The sequence below is a fragment of the Varroa destructor genome, unplaced genomic scaffold (assembly GCF_002443255.2).
Source record: "Varroa destructor unplaced genomic scaffold, Vdes_3.0 BEIS01000004.1, whole genome shotgun sequence".
Classification (NCBI taxonomy): Eukaryota; Metazoa; Arthropoda; class Arachnida; order Mesostigmata; family Varroidae; genus Varroa; species Varroa destructor.
The window spans coordinates 38434015-38452504 of record NW_019211457.1 but is presented as its reverse complement, the minus strand read 5'-3'; the positions used below and the strand labels follow the sequence as shown (position 1 = coordinate 38452504).

At 41.3% G+C, this 18490-nt stretch overlaps 2 protein-coding genes across 7 annotated transcripts in view; both read right to left on the bottom strand.

Moving 5' to 3' along the window:
• Window positions 1-608: 608 nt before the first annotated feature.
• On the bottom strand, window positions 609-4085 carry Rpn5 (regulatory particle non-ATPase 5). Its single transcript, XM_022804445.2, has 4 exons — window positions 3673-4085; window positions 2731-3381; window positions 1776-2060; window positions 609-1114 (listed from the first exon to the last, which is right to left on the bottom strand). Exons 1-4 carry the CDS (start codon window positions 3895-3897, stop codon window positions 914-916), a joined length of 1362 nt encoding a protein of 453 aa, XP_022660180.1. The 5' UTR covers window positions 3898-4085; the 3' UTR covers window positions 609-913.
• An 11950-nt stretch (window positions 4086-16035) lies between these two features.
• Window positions 16036-18490, bottom strand: part of L (zinc finger protein Lobe) — a 172525-nt gene continuing 170070 nt past the window's right edge. For all 6 annotated transcript variants that reach the window (XM_086986900.1, XM_022803180.2, XM_022803181.2 and 3 more), the window contains one exon: window positions 16036-18174. In XM_086986900.1, the coding sequence (XP_086843026.1) occupies window positions 17473-18174 (702 nt within the window). In that variant the 3' untranslated portion in view covers window positions 16036-17472. The remainder of the gene's footprint in view (window positions 18175-18490) is intronic.

The following is an 18490-nucleotide window of genomic DNA, read 5'->3' as shown; positions in this document are numbered from 1 at the left end:
AAGGTATAATAACGAAATATTAAAGGCTGGACAGCGTGACGGTAATAATTTGTTTTAAGACGTAGATTGTGTGAATATTTTTTGTTTGAGCAGTCTGGTTTGCGAGAGCTAACCTTTCGGTATAGCAGCCTTTTCACCATTTAACACAAGTCTTACTGTCGTTGTCAAGGCAATACACCACAGAAAGAAAACAACAATTACACAATACAAAATCAACGAGCGTCGCATTACCAGAGAGTAAAAAAAAAAAAAAAAAACTTTAATCTCTTTATATTAATTTTTTTTCTAAAAGTAACTTGTTCGAATCGATCCTAAAATTTTATGTTAACCTTGCGTATTGTAAACATTTTTATCTAAGTTAAATGTTTAGAGTACTTTATTTTACCGCGATACCGCTCTTATGATGAAGATAAAACTTCTAAATCGTTAAACAAACTTCTTTCGAATAACACCTTGACTGAAAACCGTAATTTAGACTGTGTACAAATTAACGGCAGTCTTAGATTTTTCTTGGACACTGTTGAGACTATGGTGATTCCATTGCTCCTCGAACTTTAATCATTTGTAGTATTCTAAATCTACTATATTAATAAACTCGAAACTCTATATATCAATACACCCGAAACACGCCTATTTATTAATATCGGTACCTTAATATAGGTTACATATTTAAGGCATTTTCTACAACTGGTATGTCCCATGTGTTTTTCAACGTTCTGCCCTTTAGTTACTAATGCGACGCCGCTTGCTACTTCACCACTCTGTTAATCTTGATGCCGTTGCGATGAAGTACTAGCTCGAATTCGAGGCAACATTGGTGGATGTAGGATGTACCAATCGAGTAAACTGTATCGAGTGTCTGGGCCCTCGACGACTCATCCTTTTTATGATCTCCACACGCAGATGTCATTGCTCAGTCATGCGAGCTAATAGCGACTGGCTGCAAGTGCCTGTGGACCATCTCTTCCTTATTTATAAGGTGCGTTGTTCGGCTCAGTAGCTTCATCAATGAATTGACATTATGGGACCAATCATTGAGAACCTGCTCGGGGTCTTTTTGCTGACGTACGAAGTGGACGATGTTCGACAATCGATCTACTTTCGCGTACACCACCTGCAGTAGTTATTCAAAAAATAACAATAACTCATGCTCAGAGGAGACTACTTGAAACTGTAAACTAAACGAATAGGCTGATAGTAATCAATGGCATATAATGTAAATATACCAGATGCACATACGACAACGACCTTTAGTGGCCATCACGCACCGCGTTTCCTAACAATGTGAAATTATGATATTGATGCATTCGGTCTATGCAATTTAAGGATACGATCTGAACTAAGGAAGGTCAAAGCATTTAACGATACAACTCAGTGTAGCTTTTTAATTGTATTTTAGATAAACCAAATTGTTATTTAAGTATTTGACATTTTTTATTTATGATTCAAGTACGTTTCTACAAATATATGGCTCCCCTAAAGTTTCAATGATTGAGTTTTTGAGACGCTGCATTGATTTCCATGGGCAGAACGTAATCAGTGAAAAAACTAGCAGAATTTTCCTAAATACTTCGTAGAAACATGTCACACTCCCTTTACTATGGGAAGGGCTCCAAGAGCCGATAAATAACACTGTAAAGATATATGTACTTATTTCTGCACTCAGGTTCTAAAGCTATGGTATCTAAAGCATATATATTTTATTTTTTCAGAAGCTTGTTTAACTTTCTGATTGAGCTTGATCCATGTATGAGATATGAAAACATATATCTTACCTTACTGGCCACCAGATTTGACAAAGTTTGCTCAGTTTCTGCCATAGAAAGATCAAGTAGCTGTGACATCCGCTCAAGCCGAATTCTCGTGTAGTACTTAGCCATTACGCGCATATTATGCTCAACCACACGTTTCTTAAGATCACCAAAGCGAGCCTCTGAGTTGAATACCGTCGACGCACGAAGCTCCTTTTCATACTCTTTGAAAATTCCGGCCCACACGATCAGCTCTGGTGTGATAAACAACTGCAGAAGCTGATTGAACTTCAAGAGTTCCTTCAAAACCTTTATCGTCGTACATTCCACCGAAAAAAAAAAGTAAGAAAATTATGATAAATTAGCAGTGCGAGTAAGCCATATGTATAGGGTGAAGGAGACAAAATTCTTCTTAGTTCTGTTGTTATAGCGCTAGTAACTGTCATACAACGTTATGATTAGTAACAAAGCTTGTGTAAAAACTACGCCAATAGAAGAAGGCCACCGTGCACCAAGCAACTAAATAATCAATGCCCTATAGAATCAACCATGTACGCTAACTACTAAATTAAAACATGTGTTAGTATAGTATCAAACAAACCCCTTGAATTAAACACATGTAGGTAACACATTTTCCATAGAATGAATGAGAATTTCCATAGAACATGTAACCTTCAGTTATATCGAACGGATTACCACGAGCAGCGAGTCAAATATGAAATGAAATTTTAACCACAATCAGGCTAACATCTAATAGTAGTCACATACGAAAATACATAATATTCTCCACCAAGCCAGCCTAGAGTTTAGCCCATCACCCGTTTGAAAAATAATCTACCATACACGAGTATCGTTTTCTTTCAACTTTTGGCACAAGAAAGTCAGGAATGATTAATTTTTACTTCATAATTACCGTACTATTTGTTTAATGTTCTTCTACTCAATGCAAAAGTTTGCTCAGGTTAACGACTTCCCTTACTTTGTCTTGATTGAGCCGATGGAGAAGATCGTGCTGTTCGTTGTCATAAGGCGCAAGAATACAAAATAGGAGCGCTGCTTGAATGACGAAATTGCGTTTTGGTATGTCTTCCTGAACCTTCTTCGTATTGTAAATAGCTAGAAAGTAACGGGACACATCGAGGTATTTCGAGTCATGCTCGCCCAACGTGATCATGAGTTCATAGTACTTGAGCTTCAGGTCCTGTTGTTCGGCATTGTCGAAAAATTTTACGGAGATTTTTTTCGCAATAATGGCTGTCCGAATGAAGTCTTTGCGCGCAAGACACAGACGCATCTGCTCAAGGATAAGTTCAACCTTTTCACGTTTCTCCATCGATCCGAACGTCTCGACTTGAAGCTCCTGCATCAGTGTCGCAGCGCCCTCAATATCGCCGCCAGATTCCTTGATTTGAGAGAGTTTATAGGTTAGACGGGCCCGCTCGACCTCGACATAGATCTTACCCGCAGTTACGGTTCGTAGCGTGTCGATCAGATTGAGTTTATCGCTATTCTCAAGCTTATCGACATAACCACAACATTCCTGCACCATCTTCTGAATTGCTTGTTTCATCTGCGAACGTCGCTTAGACAGAATGACGATCATTTCATTTAATTTGTCTAACTTCTTCGCCTGTAATGGTTTCGCAATAATACGACACAATTACCTGAATGATATTGAGATAGCCAGGGCAGTGCCGAAGTGCAAAAATCGCATGTGCTCTCTGCGAAAATGTTAAATGTTCAACTAACACAGGTTATAGAAAACATCAAATTTATGATATTCATTGTATATTTGCGCATAATGAATGCCTTGTTTATGCTATCCTGTAAGCACGTTCACCAAATGTAAAAAGTAAAAGAAATATTTATGTTTCTTTGTTCTGTTTTAACCGGTCACTCAGCCGTTTGATGGCCAACGTACCTGAAAGCATAGCTTGACTATATGGACGAGTATCCGCGAGGTGGAATGTGTATCTGCTCCAGTTCGAGTCTGCTTTTCTAGAGCAAGCAGTTGATCTAGAGCTTCGTCTAGTTTACCTTGCAGGGCAAGGGACTCTGTCAGTGGAATTTTCTCGTCTACCGTCGAGCTATAATCCACTTCCATCTTCACGATACGTCCGTCATCATTGCACGTCACGTCACACATCTTGCAAGCGTCCAAAGGACACCTTTAGACTTCACACCAGCAGTTCGCAAAAACACGCCAGAACAAACCAGTTTTCTACTTAGGACCCGCACCCCCTTCTTGGGAAGGTTCAAACTGCTGATCAACAAAAGCTACTAGTCACTATTCAGTGCTGCTTTGGTTGTTGTTCTATGGCCACAGATGGTGATCTTTACTTCATGGAATGTTTATGTGTTCAGCAGACGATACGTTTCCCATTAGGCGGGGAAATTCAAAGCGGTTTAGCCGGGTATATTTGTAAGTAGTAGTATCATTTCGACAAAAAGTGCATCCCGAAAATTATCAGTTGATTAAGCATAAGGGTTTTAAGACTCATACTGGTATAAACCAGGAACAGTTGCGATAGAATAGCGTTATGCCGTGTTTCGTTGGCACAACAGTTTTTAAGACAATAAGTGTTGGATATGTTTGCTTCCAATATTAATGGGCCACAAATACGTTGGAATTATATAACTAGATTAACAACAGCATGTCACTAAAGCAATGAGCGCAGCTCTTTTTTTTTCTATAAACCACTGGATTGAGAATACTGCACGCATGCGCGCAAGAAACCTGTACGCCGTAAAAGATTATTAACAAAAAGAAACAAAATATCCGGCCTTCTACAAATGTATCACAAGTGAAAACTAATGTTGAGCCAAGCTGCCAAGATTTTTTAATTTGTTTAGTTTGTAAGAATAAGGATATTCATCAAAGAATAAGGAACGAGGCTATTATAAAGATATTATGTTTTGCCTGCTAATAGCCAAAGCATGTTCTCAGCTACAATTTATCACCATGCTTATATTTCAATTATTTAAAAGATATAAAAAGTCAAAATATATGAAATCGAGAGCGTATCACAATCGCTGCATTGTTCTTTAGGAAATAGCGGTACAACCGTAACGGCAAGAAAATGCTACTAATGTGACAATAATAGACAGGGTCAAAAGAAATGTTATCTATGTTGTGTAGTAAGAAAAATTTAGCAATATCAACACGGTAACCAATTATGGGTACAAAATGGACACATTGAGCCCATTTAAAATATGCTTCGTGCTAAATCTTTGTTATTTTTTCGTTCAATAAATGTTTATATGGTAATGCGCTATAAATAGACCTTAACGGTTACACACCAAATAAACTCAGATGTTAACATTACAAGCGAAAATAGATTTTTAGGATACTTAGCTGTTCATAATATGGTGTTCATATTATCTACGCCAAATGGGTCAGACGCTTGAGGAAAAGTTGCCATTATCCTATTTAAGATGAAACGTTTTTTGCAATGTCCACATATGAGCCGTTTTCACTTTTCCTATATCAAAAATATAAGAGACGAGTTACCTAGGTGCTAGTGTGCGTCTTACATACTGATGTGTGTAAATTTTATAGTATTCCTTTAAGTAACAGTTTACCACTTGTTTCCCTATCAACGCATTGTGAAAGCCCGTGCCAGTTCTTCTACCATCCAAGAAGGTCAATTTTAGGACAAAGGTATCAGGCTATGCCTAATACTTCACGGTATGCCTTTTATTCCGGATAAAGCTTTGGAGATTTCGTAGGCAAACTTTTTCACTACGGCCGACATACTTGTCAAAGGGTCGACTTTTTCAATATTTGATCTTACAGTGTTCGGAAATTCTTCGGTACAACTTAGGAAATCTGTAGGAGTCTTAGAGGATTATACATATCTTTCAAAATTATTCTACTGATTGAAACGGCTGGGTAATCGGTTTGGGCTAGCAAAAAACGGCAGGTGACGGCATGAATCTTATGTACGCTCCTTCATCATTTGTTTTTGTCAATATCAGAATTTGCTGAGATTTTTTTTATGGGTAAAAGTAGCATTTTTTGGCTACTTTATTTATTTATTTGATAGTCATTTCTTTTTATATGAGATTCACTCTAATGTTTGTGCCTAAAATTACGCATTAGAAATATTTTTGAGTTTCATTTGAATTGTGTTATATAACTAACTACCAATATGTAGGCGACAAGCAGCCTACAATAATAGAATCACACCTAAATGTGAAATATGTTTCGCAATATATTTCCACTGAAAAAGCCCTATTTGACACACACATATTGCTGCGTACATCGGTGGAAGAGATACTCCAGCATTCACACGCTCTTCAAAGCGTAATGTCAATATCTTTAAATTGTTTTTGCAATTTATCCGTGATTATGTATGAATCAATGTTAAACCGCTTCTTTTTTTGTTCGACTTGCTTGCCCTCCGCGTCGGCACGGTAGTAGGCAGTGCGTCGTCGGTCTCATAATCTGACGGTTATAAGATAGACGCCCCACCCGGGCAACACCGGTGAGGGCACTATTCTTTTATGAATAATGCCCTCACCAGAATAGTAGTTTATCTCCATAAACAGACCGTATGTACTTTTTTGGCGAGCGTCATTTTGATCTGGTTTCATGTAGAATCATCTAGACCCAATATATTAACGTCATGCAAGCTTTTGTGCGTTACAGCCATGTAACGGGTCCGGACAGATGCTCTTCAATAGCTTTATGATACGCGCGCGTCCGAGGATCTAACAAATGATTTTTTTTTTTTTTTACAAAGAACTTGCAGTGTTGCACAGTATGCATGTAGCACGTTTTAGGGCGCCATCTTGTGCAGATGTTTCAAACCACTGGGTCCGTATCTGTCCCACTGCGTTTTAGGCATCGTACGAAGAGGACAGTAATGCAGCAGGTGAGGATACGTTAGTGATATCTATAACCGATCGAAGCAGTGAGGCGTGATACCATACGATGTAACTTAACATTCAGTCCTATAGGATGCATTCGACCAAGCAGCTCAGGCATCTTGCGGTAGCTGCAATGCGGTCCCAATTATTCCACTTTGTTGATTTCTACTTCTACCTGACTAGCTCAGAAAGTAGATAAAATTGCTCAATAAAACCGCTCACGCCATCTACGAAGAGTCATTTTATTAAGTTAAAGGACTGTTTTTGTTCACTAAATTCTAATCATGTTACAAAGGCATGTTAACAGACGAAGCTAAATTAGGTGGGTGATCGGATAAATTTGATCTGGGCGTTATGTGATTCTAACGAGACGCTGCCACCCGCATTAGGCATTTAGAAGCTATTAAACGATAAGTCTGATGAATGCACGATTTCCAGAAAGATCCACCGCTTTGATCATATAACCTAAGACCACCGGGGTCTTTTTTGCGGGTTTTTTGGAGATTTGCGGAACTAGGCGATGTGCAATTGTATTCAACACGAAACCTTGGCAACTCCGCCAGTTCTAATCGAAAATTGAGATTTCCATTTGGTCTTGTAAATAGATTCCAGTACCCTCGAAAACGGAATCGATTAAATTTAGTGGATGGCAGTTTTAGATACCATATTGAATTATATATATATATATATATATATACATGTAGCCATATCGCCTAAAATATTTCAACAAGTTTCCGTACCTATGGTTGATTATATTGTATGATAGCTATAGCCTAACTGATTCCATCTATTTGTTATCATCTTTGCTAGAAGGATCATACATATATAAAAGCATTTTTAAAATAGAATAGAAATATTCAAGACAGAGTAAGTAAAATACATAGCAAGAAGCGCTACGACCGTCTCGTTCTACTCTGCGCCACGCTATTCAAAGGAGGCATCTTTAGACATAAGTCTACTTGGTATCGCCCGCAGAGGCCTCCGCCTTGAACGCGAGTACGGTTCTCGTTTGGCTCATTGGCACATACAACATGGGGAAAGCCCCGCGTTGTATAGTGGACCACTACATGTCAGTTCTTTCTGTCCGGTTCCTTCTATGTTCCGTCCAGCGTAGCACTGGTGGCGAAATATTTCGGCTTAAATTCAGCTAGCGGTTTCTTTTGTTGCCCGATATATTCCAGGTAAGCAAGAACTTTTAATAAGTCAAGCTGGCGGTGCAGATCCTCATTAAATAGCGTGTCCACCAACAAATATACCTAGCGGTTAGGCTGAAACATATGCAGGCTTAGTGCTCGCTTGAAAAAGATAGGCTTCACAGGTAGGTCCTACCCAGCCTACACAGCTGGACTACCTACCAGATATTTTCAATGCCATCTTAACCCATAGCTGCGAGCTTGACACTGGGGAAGCGTATCGCCGTATTCAGCGAGAAAAGCGATGCCTCTTCCATGTAGGCACTCGCGACTAATGCTTTTCTGTAGCATGTTCCAGAGCAGGTTAAAATCAGTCCTACGTAAGAAGAATGCTTCATGTATTCCAGGGGCGATGAGTCCAATCAGAGAAGGTCATTTGCTGCGAATGGTCCTGCTTTTCGCTTCTTCATGGTTTGGATTTCATCCACGTTGATTTCTGAGGCAGCATCCGTTTCGTCTTATTGAAAGCGGGCCAATGTCTGCTAAACCTCAAAGTGACTTGTTCTGTAGAACATCGCGTATATTACAGTTGAAAGCTGCTAAAAGGTACCCTGGAAGGCGGCCACCGTAGAAAATACGTAACACCTCTTCGTCTCAACTATTCTAGTCCTCTTCGATCTCGAAGTAGCATCAACGTAATATGACCGAACTGAAGTGTAGAGAACCTCGAACAGCTAAATCGACGAAAGAAGTTTTCCTGAAAAGCGATTTGGCATTGCACCGCTTAGCACCTCCCTGCCAACCCACTGTTCTCCGTTGAAGAGCCCAGAATGCGCTTTAACCTTCTGCATTCTAGCCTTCCCGAAAAATATCGGCAGCTGAGAGCAGCTACTGACGTCAGATCACCGTTGATTTATTCAGCAATGGAGCGGTGAGAAATGACAAGCGGAAATAATTATATCGCGCAAAATTCCACATTGTCACGCGATTTGGGGTCCACTGCTTTCATCACGTGCCGTGTGTCGGAGCCCCACGAACCCATCGAGCGAAAAGGCTGTGGTTGCGCAAAACGTAGACAAACCTTTGATAGGAACTATGCGTTACGATGCTACCAGGTATATTCTCTAGGAAATCTTGCAAACGTATACTATGATATTACGAAATTACTCTCGGGTCATATAGTATTTTCAAATGAATTTTGTCGAGAATGATTTTTCAAAGCAAGCATTATAAGTGAAGTAAAGCTTACAAGTAAAAAATACTCGACTACACTTAAGGCCTGCCCATAATAAATCATTAGAGGACACGCAGAGACTTAATCATACCTATACATATTCATGATAGTGCCGCTTATACACATACATCCATCCATGTTGATAAGTGCGACACTTTAATTTTTACGGAAAGGTGCTCCATAGCCACTGTTTCACCGATGCGATAGGAATACACCACATCACAGTTGTATCGTTTGAATACGCGATGCGCTATTTGTGCCTCGTATTTGGCTTATGAGTATAAGATCTGATTCTATTACCACAGGACAATGCAGGCCACATCGACTCGGCATAATGGTGACCTTAAGAAACAGCTTACTCGATAGCTAAGTTGCCGGCTGAAACGGGTTTTTCGAAAACTGAGTTCTTCCAGCTTGCCAGTTGATTGCGATAACTGCGCCACCAGCACAAACAGTTTCGATTCAAAGCGTGCGTTTTTTTCTTTTTATATACGCAGAACAGTATTATAATCTTAATACTTAATATAATTCCTACAACTAGATATCGCGACGCTGTACAACGGAGCTTTGACGAGGCCTGAAATAGGGTTCCCTTAAGCGATTTCATTAAATATGCCACTAACTTGGTTGAGGCTTTGCGTTTTATAATACCTTTAATGATCCCGCTTTCTCGGAGTACCAAACGTGTTCAAGAAAATTATCTACTGTTACATTGAAACTCTGTGACCCTCTGTGCTGAAATATCTTCTAATTACGTTTCTCCTCTGATGATAGAATCAAGGCTCTTCTTCTTTGCTTGAGTTTTTTTGCATAGACAAAATATATGATTTTGGTAAATTTATTAAGCGCACGAGCGAAACCCGATTTATCTCGTTTCATCATATATGATTTTTAAAAGTTCGATATCGTGGGGATACACACGGTCAGATAACCGCACTGTGAGACAGAAGAATGAGGCGTATTTAACAAGGCAATGGGAATCCTGCAACAGGACAACGGAACTGATGCAAAAAGATAACCCTTATTAAGTAGGTCGCCTCGAAATGGCCGTTCAAATCTTGGTTTTATATGAGAAAATACTTGTAACAGTTTAGTGAGATATCTGCAACAAAATGACAGAATCCCTGTAGTACAATTCCAGCTAGCCATAACATTAGAATTACATCCAATAGTAATTATTAAATATTAAATAAGTAAATAACATGTCCCTCCCAATGGGGGCTCCGCGTAACCACCTGCACTAAGGCTAGTTTGTTTTGAAATCGAAATTTTATCCTGAAAGAATGAAACAGCAGCGACGAGGCAGCCCAATAGTTGAAACGACTGATTGCCGCGCGGAACGCTCTCACTGTGACGTACATAGGATCACTGGAATAAGGTAACAGAACAACCGATATGGAGTGATGAGCCAACTGAAATTTTGTAGGAAAAGTTACAATACAGTCAACAGAACAATTAAGTGTTTCGGATTTTATATCCGAGCTGGGTTACCATGGCAACACATCGTTGACCTCCCGCACGATCTAGTCCTGAACTCAGTACACAGACGCATTGTGGTATTTGCACTTGAGCAGTGCCTGAAGATAACTCAGTAAATATCGTTCGACACTTGGAACTTATGGCGGATGCATATTCAAGGAATTTTCTATCGTTAATTGAAGATATATTCATTATATTCTTCCTTGGCTAGATATTGCGAGTGAACGGGTGGCTGTTGTGACTTTACCGCCTAAAAATAAGAGTCTCTTAACCGGAAGTCCATGACAGGGTCTCGTAGAGGTCTGGATATTTTTCCACAGTCCGAAATCGAACCGGATCAGTTGTAGAAAGTAATTTATATTTCCGCTAATATTTTTTTATATCGTATTAAGCAATTCTCGATTATTCTATAAATACATATTCAATTTGTGTTGTTGATCTAAACAGGAAAACCTGTTGTCTGCGAGACGGAGTGGCGCCGCCATCATTATCTGGAACAAAAACGGGGATAATATACAGCATTCGGGAATACGAATTCGACGGAGTTACACGATATATGTTATTAGAGCGCTGAAAACGGTGAAGTCTGAACGCTAGTTGTAGTTTTCAACTTACGTTTAAGTTGCTGCGATATCAACGATTTATGTCCAGTGAGGTAAGGACTAAGGCAGTCTCTGTGGAGGAAAAGCCATGAAAGTGCCCCGATAAGTCTGCCGATAGCGGACGAAGCGTATTCTACTGAAATGAAGACCTATAGAAGGGGTCCTGGAGCCGCGGGTAAGTGTAAATCTGGTTCGCGTAAATATGATAGTTCACCGGAAATGCCGAGCTTGGTTTAACTGAGAAATCCCGACAGGGAATTAGAATTTAATTATTATAGTCTATAATTAGGTTTAGGTGGGATTCAGATGACGGCGTAGTGGTCAGCGTGTTTGCCTCGTAAAGTTCGAAGACCCGCAGCGGTCTGAGCCCGAAGCCGACCGTTGACACAGTTTGTGCTGGAGGATAGCACTGCGATAGAATGCTGAATTATGGTACCGCACATAAAGCTTCAGATGATTTGGGCTTCGTGTGGTAGGGTCCATTCATTCAATGGACGGTTCTTCGAACTTTCGAGACGACTGGGATATGAGTAGAAGCTTCAATTGAAAACAATTAACAGTGAGATGCTTACTCCTTGTTCAGTACATACGTAGACTAACGACAGACTACTATTGAAATAAATTTTTATTATTGTACATCACCTTGACAATAACAATTAACAAGCAAAATATTCGAAAAAAAGAGGAAAAACAAGTACTCCGTTTATAGAGATATTTTCCGTTATTGTCCATGACTAGATCAGCAGAATCGGTGTGCCTCGCCTATTTTTCCTTGTCACTTTCGAGTACGATGTATCTGGCTTCCAATTAGTAAAGGTAACGCTTTTAATTTTTTTTTTTTTTCATGTTAAACTTGTCGTTGACCGTCCGACTATATATATTTAGGTTGGCTCAGTATAGAGGTAGTAAGTCCAGGAACGGTGAGGTGCTACTACAGGCGCTGTTCAGGTGGACGGCCATTGTTCTTTTTTTTTGGAGTCGTTCGCCAGAGCCCGCGAAGAGCGGGACTACATTGTAAGGTGTCAACAGTACTGAATATCGTGTTATCTTCTCTCATCGGTTATTGGCTATCTAGGATATTGCATCAGTGACATATAAACCCACGATGCTTATGCCCCTTGCGGACGAAGAGTTTTGATCGTTGCAGTTCTTAGGGCCGTCGCTACTACCGTGCTATACATGAAAGGCGGGACTTTTCGTACACGGTCACTAGCGCTGCCACTATCGGTTGGCTGGAAATCCTAACAAATGTCAAGTGACTTAGGTTTGGCGCCCTGTGTGGGCATACTTCAGTCAGCGACAGGAAAGGTGATGAGTACAATGATTCCATTTTATGCTTTGCCGTTCTACATTGTTTAAGTCGATTTTCAGATTCTTCAAACAATGCCACACAATGACAAAGGAGTCTGCCACAGAGAGTACAGCTATGGAAAAAGGTGTCAGCTATAAAAGGTTTTTCTTTAATGGGCAAAAACGCCAATTTTGTAGTACGCAAAAACTGCATTGTCCTGGGCTCGCTGTCTTCAATACGAACACTTGTCCTGCCTTTAAGCAGTAATGAAGGATTTTTTTTCTGGTAGTGCAGTAATGACGGGTTTTTGCCCACTAAACCTGAGGACGTGTGCAATGGTTTGATTCGAAATCGGTCGTAGACGCGCGAGTGTCAAAGTAAAAGTTGGCCATCTGAAGTAATGCTCAACCTCAGTATTAAACTAAAAAATCTGTATTCAGAGGTGGATTTTCTCGAACCCTGTGATTTTTCCTACACTATAAATAAACAGGCTTATTTTACTGTCCTTTAATTACAGATTAACGTATTATTTTAAGTAGCCTATTTTATAGTTACGATCATAATAGTTATCCCAACTTGACAGGCGCAGTCTGAGTTCGCTCGCACGCAGCAAGGGTACGCAGGGAAAGGTAAGCTGATTTGAAATTGTTTTCTTTCTGCCTTCGAATAACTGTTAACATGACGCGCCGTTTCATTTTTCGAAATAAATGTCTCCACTCCAGATCACAGTAAACATTGTTAGTTATGTACTTTTTATATCTAGTTAGACCTCTTTCTTAATAACCGATTATCCGAGGGCCGATTTTTACTACGTATAACAATAACAGCCTGTCTTGTCAGCCAACGTTCTTATCTCCGCCTCTTGACTAATATTAATAATAAGAAGAAAAAAACAACAGGTTCTGTCATAATGTCTGCACGTACCTCTGTGCACGCTTAGCCGTTTAGGAGTGCTCAGCAACGAAAAAACCAAACGATCGTATGCAAACCTATGTATAACGTGCACGGAACAATTCTGTATGCCCGAGGTGAAATGACTTCTTAACTACTTGACCATCCCTGACTACAACTAGCCATTCAAAAAGCACTAGAATAAATATGTCGACTTGTTCCAATTGCAGGTGTACTGCCAGCGGCAGATGGTGTCGCATAGTAGTGGCATCGCACGATCTAGTACATGCAGGTAGAACATCTCTTTCTTACCACGACTACCACAATGAGCGCGGCAAAAGGGGTATTTGCGGCCGCGTCGGCATAGCCACTCATAAGCCATGTATATATACATATAGAGTAGGCGTCGTTCTTCTACATACTTCGCTCCATACATGTACATATTTGTACAAGAGTCGTAGAAAGGTTGACCCTGTAAAGTAGATTGTGCAACAGCTTCGCGCGGCACAAACCATCACAATTGTTCTGTCTTCTTTTCTGCTTTTAAGTGCAGAAGGGTCGACGGCGCTAGTTGCGGCCGATGCTGTTAAGGCGGACAAAGATCGCGACCGCGCACAACTCGTTCGCGCGAAGCTCAGGTACTCGAATGACTATTGTTGCAGTGCTTCAGTCGCATACCGTGATCCCATCCATGTCACGCTTTATGGCCGAATACGACGACGCGAGCCACCAAGTCAATGTGAGAAATAGAGAGAGAACGAACGCGAGAGGAAAAGTAGAGCTGTTTTTTAAATCAGCTTTTATTTCTTTGCCAACGAACGCCACCTTCGTCGACGGGGAGCTAGCTGTTCCCACACTAACTCCTCCACTACCCACCTGGCCGCTCGAATACCCGGGGGCTGCGACGGCGGCAGACGCGGCACCTCCTCAACGCTCTCTTCTTTGGTTTGCTCAAAGACGAGTATCCACTAGCCACATATACACACGCAGTGTAGCATTGTGGTAGTCGTGACTTCAAAGCTCCTATTGCCCTGAGTGTTCCCCGTTGTTCCCGGTGATGGCGATGTTGCTAGATTTCCAGTCATCCAACGAGTCATACCGGCCGTCGTGGCAAGCGATGCCTATAACAGCAGATTCCGCACCGTCGTGCCGCAGCAATGTTACTACTACACTATCACTGCTGTTGCCGCTGGGGAAGTTCGGCAGGCACAGGCGCACACACACATAGCCAACTATAGCTCAGTCGGCACACGTAGAAATGTTGTAGCCGCAGTTGAAGTAACGATATATAGCAAGCACAACGGCTGCCTACGACCGCTGCATTATGCACAAGTTTCGTTTTTCGGTAGCGCTGTCTTCCGCGTGCAAGTGCCCCATTCCGCGATTTGCCCATTCCATCCAGTCCTTTTTCCAGTTCTTCATTTTTCTTCGCACTTTATGCCTCTCTTTATGTTCTATTAGGGCCACTCTATGGCAGTGGACGCTGCTGCTCCATCGTTTCCTCCATGGCTGTGCGGCGCCGCGCCGCCGTTACTCCACTAGAATCATCTGTTCGTCTTCTATCCACACACACGTAGTACACTCCGTTTTTCTCTTTTCTTTTTTGACCCTGTGCTGTTCGTCGCCGTCCGCCACTTCTTATACATATACACCTTCGTCCTTTCCTTCAACCGACTGCCTGTGTATCTTTACAAGGGGCCATAGGGTTAACCTATGGCCCTTTCGGGATTTGGAGAAGCTGAAAAGAAGAAAGGGCAAGGGGGGTCAATGGGGAGAGAAAGTGAACGCCTCCGACGAATCCAACTACTTACTTGCACTTTCAATCCCTTCCTTCCCTCATAACTTCTATAACGGAATCCCCCGAAGTCTCCATCGTCGGGATTTTCGCCTCACGTTCGGGTGTTCTTGCGGCCACAGATAGCTAACCACCGCTAGCGCGTCGGAAGCTACAATTGAGCTTAGAATGGCCAGGCAGAGACGAAAGGCCTTATTGGGCTACAATGCCCACCGAAACTGCCAGCAACGAAAAAAAAAATACAGCTAACGACGTCATTGCAGCCCTGCACGTGTCCGGTACTGATGTGCCGGTGCGCTCTCTACGGCTTGCTGTTACGTTACGGAATCATTTGTACGTTCTCGCTGTGATTTGAATTGTCTGTATGGCTGCCCTTGTTACTGAGTAATAACAGCCCGCTGGTAAAATCAACGCGGAAATGCACAGCGTAAAACAATAGCGTATTCATACACTACGTGTTATAAACAGCTTTGATTATGTTTCTACGCTTTCAGGCTAGATGGGTCCGAGGCTAACCTATGAGTAAGTCTGCGTAGTTGATCGCGTTCGTATAAACAATGCTGTTTCTTTTTCTAACAGGTTTGTATCCTAGACAATTTAAGCTACCCTATTCCTTATCAGCAGCAACAACGTATCTATTATCTAGTAACAATCTGAGGCGACCCCGTGGAACAGGTACACCCCCGTGTGCATATAAATGCTCTTAGTGAAAATTGTTGAACCATTAAGGGGCTCACAAAGCATGTGTGCGCATCATAGACGCCTAAGGGGATATCTCTGTCGGGGTGTAACCTCGTCTATGGCTCGTCAGGACTTGAACAAAACGTGCACATTGGCGTGTACTCGATGAACTTCCGCGATCCGCAGGATCCGATTTTTCGGTATTAGCTGCTAACAGAGCACTGCTTCCTTTGCTCATCTACTGCAGCTAAAAATCAGTGACACTTACCTAGCGACCATAGCCAGCAAAATAATGACTCATATGAATTTTATACACCATGTCTCTCTTTTATTATTAATTAAATAGATTAATTTAAATGCGTTATAATTTTTTAGATTTCTTTAATTTCTATCTACGACATTACACCCGTGTCTGTCTCTGGCTTTAGCCACTCATCACGATAAACCTCACACACAGTAAGAGTGGTTCCACTTATCTCTTTTTATAATAATACCACTAATAATATCTATTGTATTTATTAATAAGTTATTAGTTACATGCACCAGGAATGATTTAACGGGGACTTCGTTTTTGACCCGACGGAGTCAACAGTATATATAATATTCTACTCTATTAACGGCGTGCAGGAAGTGCATGCACGCAGTGCGTGCATTATACTTTACAGTGCGCTGTTTACTTTGCATTTGTCAATCATCAATGGAACTGTATTGTCTATAGTATATGATCCACGCATTTACTGTTCCCTGTTTGGTGACGAGCGATGGTTGGGCTCGACGAACGCCTGTATATCTACGCTCAGATGTTTGCGGTCCTAGCTTTGCATCGACGCCCTCGTGCCGCGACCTTTCCTATTGTACATACGAATTGGTCCAATTAGGGCCAATTAGTCCTGCTTCTTTCAGCCGTTATGGCTGATACTGTGTCGTTATTAGAGGTGATATTTCGTTTTTTGCCAAAGCATCTGCTGTCAACGCGAGGCCCACCGACTGTCTGCCGCGCGACTGTACAGCAGCGCACGATTTTATGCATATAATAATATAATTAGTACTGTTGCTGTCGATGCTGTTGCTACTAGGGGCTACCCTTGCGCTATTGTATTATAGCTAAACCCTGCTTTTGTTTGCCTCCTTTCTAGCAACGTGCCTGATCAAACTTTCGTGTGATCGTGTGCTCATACATATCTAACTTAAAGATCTGAGAAAAAGAAAACGTATGCATATCCCTATATCTAATGAATAGGACATCATCAGCCGTCCAGACGGCGTCCGGGTTTCGATTTCTGTCTACACTCGTATATGTACATTTTAATGGTTCTCGGTGTGTGTGTCTGTGCTCGTATTTGGAGAATTCTTTTTTTTTTTGATCATCGTGAGCATTAGTGAACACCTTGCCCATTCATTTGAATGTCCTCCATTAACGATGCATTACGATGCATATATCCTAATATTGACTACTCTCTGTCGATATGTCGAAGGCGGTGTTTGCGTATTGCATATCTAAATTACTCGCCTTCTATAGGATACGTCTGTCGTGTCTTTTTGTTTCGAGCCAATGACATGTCGAGTAAGCGTTTTGATGAAGTGCTGCATGAGCCCTCAGTTAAAATGAGCTTGTTCTAATCTATCGAGAGGTGCCTCGTATGATTTAAAGGTACATGCACCTAATGCAGAGTTTGTGACCATTTGTGGAGTACTCGTTTCGGTAGTTGTGGCGAGAAAATGTTCTTATTGCTCCGTTTTTGCTTAGGCGACGACCAGCTCCTCTTCATCCGCATCCTCTGTCATTTGGACTTCCGGTTCAAGCGCTGAACGCTCCTCGGACACCGATGTCGAAGAGCTTTCATGATGCTCTGTAAGCTCGTGATTTTCGAGCTCGGCACGGAAGTAGAATGTTTGATCACAGCGGGTGCAATCGAACGGTTTATTCTCAACTGCATGTTGCATTGGCAGGTGGTTACTTAGGGAGCGAGCCGTGGTGAAGATCGAGCTGCAGAAGTAGCACGTGAAACCGTGACAGCCTTGAAAGTTGTGCTCGATCAGATGCACCTGTAAATTGGCCGCCGTGTCGAGGCCGGCGTGACAGAGCATGCATTCAAAGGCGGGCGTTGATGCGACGGACGCGGCAGTTTCTCGATGAGTTTCGAAATGTGCCGCCAGTTCGGATGCGCTATCGAGTACGACGTGGCATTTCGAACATTCGAGATTCTGAGACTTCACCTTGGAAATGGGAGTGTCTACCTGCTTTGATTTCTTAGCAGCAGGTTGCTCGGATCGTCTACACTCATGTCTGTCTAACTCTGTCCGACTTTCGAACTTGACGCCACAGTCGGGGCACTTTTCAACCTTTGCTTGTTTGACACCTTGTTCGAAACATTCCTGACAACTTATCTTGCCATTGGGAGCTCGAGCCAAGTTATCATTCTGTGTATGACACATTTCACATATCTGAAAAGCCAATACAGTGGTATCATTTTTTTTAATCTAATTTTATATATATATATATATATATATATATATATATATATACGTGTATAATTACTATATAGTCGATTGATTTGTCTAAAAATAGTTTCACATATTTTTTTTTAGCTATTGAAGAGATTGATTTTTGAACATATGACAAACGTAAACCTGTTTTTACAAAAGCCTAACTTTTAGTTAAACATTTCATATTTTCAGTCTGAAGAATAAGTAATCAAGTCTCTAAAACTACTAATGGACGTAAAATTCATTTTTGGGCTAAGTTTGGTCTTTTAATCCT

Coding starts and splice junctions, on each gene's coding strand:
- Rpn5 (XM_022804445.2), bottom strand. CDS start 3,897: ATGTGTGACGTGACGTGCAATGATGACGGACGTATCGTGAAGATGGAA. Junction 2,061..2,730: donor ATCGGCTCAATCAAGACAAA/GTAAGGGAAGTC, acceptor ACGACGATAAAG/GTTTTGAAGGAACTCTTGAA. Junction 1,115..1,775: donor CAAATCTGGTGGCCAGTAAG/GTAAGATATATG, acceptor TAACTACTGCAG/GTGGTGTACGCGAAAGTAGA.